This window comes from Palaemon carinicauda, chromosome 18 (genome assembly GCF_036898095.1).
Source record: "Palaemon carinicauda isolate YSFRI2023 chromosome 18, ASM3689809v2, whole genome shotgun sequence".
NCBI classification, from domain to species: Eukaryota; Metazoa; Arthropoda; class Malacostraca; order Decapoda; family Palaemonidae; genus Palaemon; species Palaemon carinicauda.
The window spans coordinates 107189393-107197224 of NC_090742.1; the positions used below are offsets into that span (position 1 = coordinate 107189393).

At 35.7% G+C, this 7832-nt stretch overlaps 1 protein-coding gene across 4 annotated transcripts in view; it reads right to left on the reverse strand.

Moving 5' to 3' along the window:
* Positions 1 to 7451, reverse strand: part of pns (pinstripe) — a 281719-nt gene extending 274268 nt beyond the window's left edge. For all 4 annotated transcript variants that reach the window (XM_068392649.1, XM_068392651.1, XM_068392648.1 and 1 more), the window contains exon 1: positions 7196 to 7451. In XM_068392649.1, the coding sequence (XP_068248750.1) occupies positions 7196 to 7295 (100 nt within the window). In that variant the 5' untranslated portion in view covers positions 7296 to 7451. The remainder of the gene's footprint in view (positions 1 to 7195) is intronic.
* Positions 7452 to 7832: the final 381 nt, after the last annotated feature.

The window sequence follows — 7832 nt, forward strand, 5'->3', positions numbered from 1 at the left end:
AGCAAGTAATCCCAATGACTAATACTGGATAATCGAACCGGATACGGAAGAACGAATAGTCCATTTCCTAAAATGCCCTGCCTCTGTTGATCTAAGCAGCAAATAAGGTACCTAGTTGCCAGCCGATCGTTACAGATTGTAGCTATTTACCGATGTAAAATGACGCTATAATACACTGACGTCCTCACTACTCCAACAACCATTTACCATAAAAAAATCAGAGGGTCTGGGCGAGATCTTCCACATTCAACGGGATAAAATCATTTATGAGATACTTAACAAATCAGCTCTATAATCAAGGATTAAGTTAATACTAATATAAAATAGAATAAAAACTGATCGACCAATATCCACGAATTTGATTACATGGTCACGAGGAACATCCGCGATGTAACGATGATACCGAAATTTGCATAAAGATACATACCACATACATAATGACAATGGATTATGTTATTTATCTTCATGAAGAATCACCATATACGATTCTCAATATAATTTATGAATTCAGTTTACGTGGCGAGGCGATGAGGACTGCGAGACCATTCAGAGCCCAAGCACAAGAGGAGGAACATCCCCATAGATGTTCTATACAGTGTATTTGACGTTTCTATAAGTTACGTGGTTGGACAGCAAGATAGAGAAAGGAAACGGGAACTGAGTAAATGCGGATTTCGAAGGCGCTAACTCGCTCCTCTTATCAAAAGAACAAGTCCATCCAATAAAAATCCAACCAACTTCGAAGCACATTCCTGTAGCCAAAAAATACGAAGGATAACCGAGCCAATGCTACATTTTAACCAAATCCTACATTTAAAGCAAGTCATTCAAACGGTCTATACTGGCTTATACTTTAGATCAATTGACAACCATCATTCATAAATTGATTCTTTAGAATAATCTTAAAAATTGATTATTCTTAAAAATTGATACTCTACACCCACTATGTATTTGTCACTCCGCTGTTCGGTTAATAAGAAAGCAATCTTGGACTAAGTCACAACGATTCAGAAACCTGACGCATCCATTCATAAGCTGGCAACATAAGGAAACTGTTAACCCAGAGGCATATGGCTCCAACAATTGCGGCCTTCCAAAACCAACAAACTCCACTTTCTAAGAGAGAGAGAGAGAGAGAGAGAGAGAGAGAGAGAGAGAGAGAGAGAGAGAGAGAGAAAGAGAGAGAGAGATTGGAAAAACATACCAATAACTTTAAGATAATAGAAAACGAATTCAGTACTTATCATTCGGAACGTATAGGATTGCACAAAACATTACTGTGACATGCATCCGATAAAAAGTCCAAATAAGCTTGAAAATTACGCAGTTCTGATAAATGCAATTCCGACAGCAAATTTACTTTTGAGAAACACATTAGGTCTGTGTCTTCTTCAACTGCAAAAAAAATGGCTTATTGAGAAAGTCTTACAAGATTTTCGGTGATCAGAAGTGTTTTAATTCTTTCATTCTACCTTGTTTTCAGTATTGTTCTCCTGTCTGGTGTTCAGCTGCTGATTCTCATCTTAATTTGTTGGACAGAAACTTATGGTATATTAAATTTCTTATTCCTGATCTAGATATTAATCTTTGGCAACGTCGTTCAATTAGTTCATTATGCATGTTGCATAAGATTTTTCATAACTCTGACCATCCTTTACATTTAGATCTCCCTGGACAATTTTATCTTGTTCGTAATACTAGGCAGGCAGTTAATTCTAATAGCCAGGCTTTCTCCATCATGAGGCTCAATACTACACAGTATTCTAGAAGTTTTATTCCAGCTGTTACCAAGTTGTAGAATGATCTTCCTAATCGGGTAGTTGAATCAGTAGAACTTCAAAAGTTCAAAGTTGCAGCAAATGTTTTTATGTTGACCAGGCTGACATGAGTCTTTTTATAGTTTATATGACATAGCAGTTTTTGAAGTTGTTAATAGTTTATATAGGACATATCTGTTTTGACACTGTTGCCGTTTTTAGAATGATATATTGTTAATTTATTCTCATCATTTATTAATTCCTTACTTCCTTTCCTCACTGGGCTATTTTTCCCTGTTGGAGCCCTTGGGCTTATAGCATCTCGCTTTACAACTAGGGTTGTAGCTTGGCTAGTAATAATAATAATGGTACTTCAAGTGAACCAACCTTTTAAATCAATTCTTTACTTCCACCTTCATGCTCAATTGAATAAATTACAACTGCGATGCCAATTTCAAATAAATGTAAGTGCATAAAAGGGGGGTAAATTTAAATGTGCCTACTGGGCAATTCTAAATTCTATTGAGAGAGAGAGAGAGAGAGAGAGAGAGAGAGAGAGAGAGAGAGAGAGAGAGAGAGAGAGAGAGGGTGGGTTGACCTTGCTAAATTCACCAGAGGGCGACTGACCTCATGTTTTCTTTACTAAGGCTGCAGTGCTATTATATTATAACTGAAATTCCTGTCTCCAAGAGTACCCTGTAAAAATATGTTTTTTTATTAGCTTCATAAACGGTAAAGTTACTTCACCTTTGCAGCAACAGTTAGAGTGTGAGATATGTTTTCACGGCTTTACGGTACCAGGTCTGTACTTCATGAGGAAAACTCGTACCAGATGACCTTGTAGATATACTGTATATACAATATATGCACGTACTAGTAGGCGCTTCCTTATTCCTTCTCAGTAGGCCAGAAAAACCTACACATTGAAACACTTCCTGTATCTACAATACTTCCCTTGACAATTCTACCCTCTCCCGTTTGGATGAAGATTGTAAAATGACAAAAAAAAAGTACATTTACTGGTCGTTTTTTATTCATTGCTCTTTTATACAATTAACAATTTTAAAGAATACTCATGTAGGACCCATTTCCCTTCATGCAGTTTACTATATGACAACACAAACATGACCTAGAGACTATCCCGACAGAGTTCCATTTACACAGCCAAGGCATAACAATAAAATAAAAAAGGTGAAACAGGAATGGGCAAATATTCGCATTACTTTAACTTTACAAAAATCCAATTACAAAGTAACAGGGAGATTAAACGAGCACGTAAAATGGAGAATCGAGGCTTAAGTTAGGTTGGGGAAAAGCAAACGAAGAGAGGGACATTCCATAACAGTATGGGCAAGTGAAAAGGGGAAAATAACGACAGGAGAAATTAAACAAACAAAGACAATAAAGGCCAGAAGACTGAAAAATAACAGGAATATCTGAATAATACGGACAGAATAATTAAAGAGCCCGCATTGGGGCTGAGAGAGAGAGAGAGAGAGAGAGAGAGAGAGAGAGAGAGGAGAGAGAGAGAGGAGAGAGAGAGAGAGAGCCATAAAAATTTATGGCAAGAAAAAATGACAGAGCCCGAAAAAAAATTCCAACTGTTACCACAATCAAGCTTGGTGCTGAAAGCGGTGGAAGAGCTTAGCACTGAATGTTCAGCCCTGCAACAAAGCTAATGCAACTAACATTATACCAATCACTTAACAATTTAAGAGGGAGAGGAGTTATGATGCAACATGTATAAAGAACTAACTGAACGACGGTGACTGAGACTGATATCTAGACCAGGAATTACTATCTACAGATTTAAAATGCTCAAGTAGCCTTCATTTACAAGTGGTTGGCTAAGTGCTGCAATCTACAGTTATGGCGATAATCTTAAGTAGGTATGTTTTCCTTAGACTATGTGTTTTAGCTTTAGGATTAAGAAAGTCCTGTAAATTGTTATCACTCGGTCTTTCATAGTTCCTTCTATCACAATTAACACTCATCAGGTCCACACTTCACTGCTTAGGTTAAGATGCAAAGATGGATTTCAAGGTGGGGTGTCTGTCCTGGCTCAGGAGGAGTAAGTGGGATGGTTCTCGGGTTATTGAGTTATTTGACCCACAAACTATGTTGATATCGGCTACATCACTGTTATGTGGAAAAAGGTGAAGTACTGTACAAGTTCGCATTTAATTCGATTTTACCTCATTATGGATAACAAAAGAGGACATTTCGACCACATTGGATTGACATCAAGAGAAACTCAACAATATAAACAATTTATCTAAATGTGGTTTAACAATTGTTAGATAACGCTGATACATCATATACTGTATTTGTGAATCTAACGAAAAAAAAAATCAAGATAAGAAAAATAAACATATAGTAAAAATTATATATTAGCTCACAAAAATTCCCTTCGTGAAGAGGGCTTATAATATGACTCCGACAAAAGGGTTTATAGACATATATAAAATCACAAGACTAAACTAGGCAACTGTAACATTCTACATAATTGGATAAATGAATTTACTTTAGAAGCTGCCGTTAAAAGCTAACAAACAAAATAAAATTGTCACGGAATAAGATCGCTCCTATCCTTATTAAGTTTCACTGGCAACACACAAAAATACAAGTTGAACATGAATAGATTTGAACGTAAACGACCCTACAAAATATACCACTGAAAGCATAAATTCACACACAGCGCATCGACAAATATCTGTTTATGGAATAAAAATGACAACCACAAGAAAAATAAATAATATTCAACCAGACTCATTATGTAAGAAATTTTCTTTTTATTTGGTAATGTTTAATTGGTTTTGACAACTTGTAATGACGATGACTTGTGACTGGACGAGAATGATCCTGCAGCAGATAAAGAAATAAACATTAACTTTATAAAGTTGCCAAAAGAAGTAAAATACGAAAACGTGCAGAGTTAATAATTACTTATTAGATATGACAACCAAGACACTTAAGAATAATAGTTATTTAAGAAAACTAGACTCTGAAACGAACAAAATGGAGAGGTGAACGGTGGTTATTTTTTTTTTTAAATGAATTACCGTTTAACATTATAAGATTTACTTTTAATTCATCAACTAACTTAGGGAGGGTGAGTAAAATTTTTGTATTTACGAGTAAGCGACTGTTAAGTATGCATTGTTATTCATTGTTTCAACTGTGTTTAAAACCTTAGTACTAAATTGCCGTGTAATGCTACAATAAAACTTTTCACTAAGGCGGCAAGCCATACCATTGGTTAAAAAGATATTTAAAAAAAAAAATCGTTGGTCTACGTGAAATGCTACATATGGCTTCCGACCAATAGGCCTACTGTTGGGGCTGACCGGTTAAGGCTACTGTACAAGGATTAGGGTTAAAATGTCTTTCAATTTTCTAAGATAGGTTATTTCAAGAATTTCTCATTATACTAATGCCGAAGTTTCCACAAGAACAAAGTGACATATCTATCTTCATTACACACACACACACACATATATATATATATATATATATATATATATATATATATATATATATATATATATATTATAATTTATATGTGTGTGTGTTATATTATACATACATACATACATACATATATATATATATATATATATATATATATATATATATATATATATATATACTCAAGTAGTTTATTTATTTCCTAACTTCCTTTCCTCACTGGAATATCTTTCCTTGCTGGAGCCCTTAGGCTTACAGCATCCTGCTAAACTAGGTTTGTAGCTCAACCAATAATAATAATAATAATAATAATAATAATAATAATAATAATAATAATAATAAAATCCAAGTTGACCAAAGTGACAAAAAAAATCGTTTGAGGTAAATGATTCAGAAATTGTTTTAGTAAACGTCAAAACTTCTAATATAAATAGAAACAACATAAAACAGAATGACTAACAAAATACAGGAAAAGAGAGAGAGAGAGAGAGAGAGAGAGAGAGAGAGAGAGAGAGAGAGAGAGAGAGAGAGAGAGAGAGAGAGAGAGAGAGAGAGAATAAACGTTCTGTAGCTGTCACAACCTAAAAACAAGTCAAACGGGTAAAAACTCAGAGTGGAGAAGTTACGTAAGGCATCATTGCATGTCTGGCGGGTTTGCAAGGATAGTACTGTGGGGTGGCAAGAACAATAGGAGGGGGGGGGGGGGTAGAAGTTACATTAGGGTGAAGAATGATGGGTTGAACAAAAATAAAACCCAGGGAATACCAAATTCAGATGACATTAAGATGGGAATACTGTGCATAATTCTGTGTCATACTGGCACATGGGTCAATAGGTGACATGCTATAAAACTGCGGCAATCTTCAGAATGCAATCCAAAATAAATGATACAAAGAATGACAAAACTTCAGTTACAAACAGCGAAATTTAAACTATATCATTTCTAAGAAAGAGGACGCATTCTGACAATATGCGTCCTCAAGAATGTACTGTTGCAACGGTAACGTCATTATTTGATTCTTTTTATACATTTCATGGAAATTATAAGACGACAACCTACTAGTGGGGACCTCTTCATATCTGGATCGCAATTCGAAACTATGATCTATAAATCGTTCATCTATGCAGTGGGAGGCAACAACAAGGGTTCTCATGTTGCTAATATTTTTCCTCAGAAAGGGAGGGGGGGGGGGAGGGAGGCCACAAACATGTTTAAATCACAATAATAATAATAATAATTCCACTTCACCGGGGCATTTTTTCAAATTACTTTAAACAGAAATATATTCAATTGTTGGTTCTTGTTATACTGATAAAATAATCGTCCGTACCAGCCTAGAATGAAAATCTACACTATCTGTCAAGAGAAATCAGTGTCAACGTTACATACATATGAGAATCACACCAATAATAGGCAATGATCCTATTTGAAGCCATGAACCAATAATAAATAAGTGTCATCTGCCAAAAAGACAATCTCTTAACCACAATGTCGCATGTTACCCATTTCAAATATGCATTAGTTGTAATCTCCACAAAATGCGAATTCTAGTAATGATGATATAGCGATACCGGATTAGGGCCCAACTTTTCTTAAAATAACTAGTTTATTATAACTATTGAACTATTTAGACAAATCATGCAAATACCGAACACGATTATTTTTATTAATAGCTCTTTAATTGTTATAAGACACCTTTGCCATTACTGAAGATTTGAACCCATTATAGTTTAACGCAGCGATGGGCGAATAGCAAAATTCATTTTACTGATGGATTCGAGATGATCATGAATCACGCTAGCGCAGGAAACATGATAACAACAAGATAACAAAAGGGCGAGGAGGAAAACGGAGGAGATTAGGCGTTATCCACCCCAGCGACGACATCCTGAAGCTGAGCTACCCCAGTGACTGGCTACACACAAAGCAGGATCTCTGTCTCCCCAGGACAAAATCAATGGGACTTTACCTTGTAAATGGTCGGGTTCCAAGCTTGCATCGGGGCTTAGTCCAATGATCGCAAAATAATCAAAGAGTCTCTGGCTCTCACGCTGGCTTGGTGAAGCCATTTTGCTATACAACCTTTACAGGACACAACATTGTATACCACCAATACAGCACCGTGTTCACATGACCACGACGTGACTCAAACCACAGCTAACTCGAAACTGATCATGAGAAGAAGACTCAAGTCGAGAGTCCAGAGCAGCCCGCCGCTGTAGTCGCAGCAGCAGACCAGTCAGAGTCGCTCACAAGTGTGCAGTTGCCAAGTACGATGTAAATCAAATTCGTTTTCCTTATATGACATATTATTGCATTCCATCCTTAATTTGTCTATTGAGTATAGACATGGCATTATAAAGTTATAATGCATGTTAAACCGGCTAAAGATGATTATCTTTGTGTTTTTGTCGCAAAAACATAACAAATGCCGCTGAAAAAAAGTGCCAGATGCTTCCATTTTGTATATGCGCGTTACTATAAATCTAAATTCTGCCCACTTTGTCATTTGTTATCTTAACTAAAGAGTATGTCTATGCACACTATAAGTTTGAAAGTAAATAAAGAATACATATGTATTCAGAAGTAGAAAATTTTTATACAAG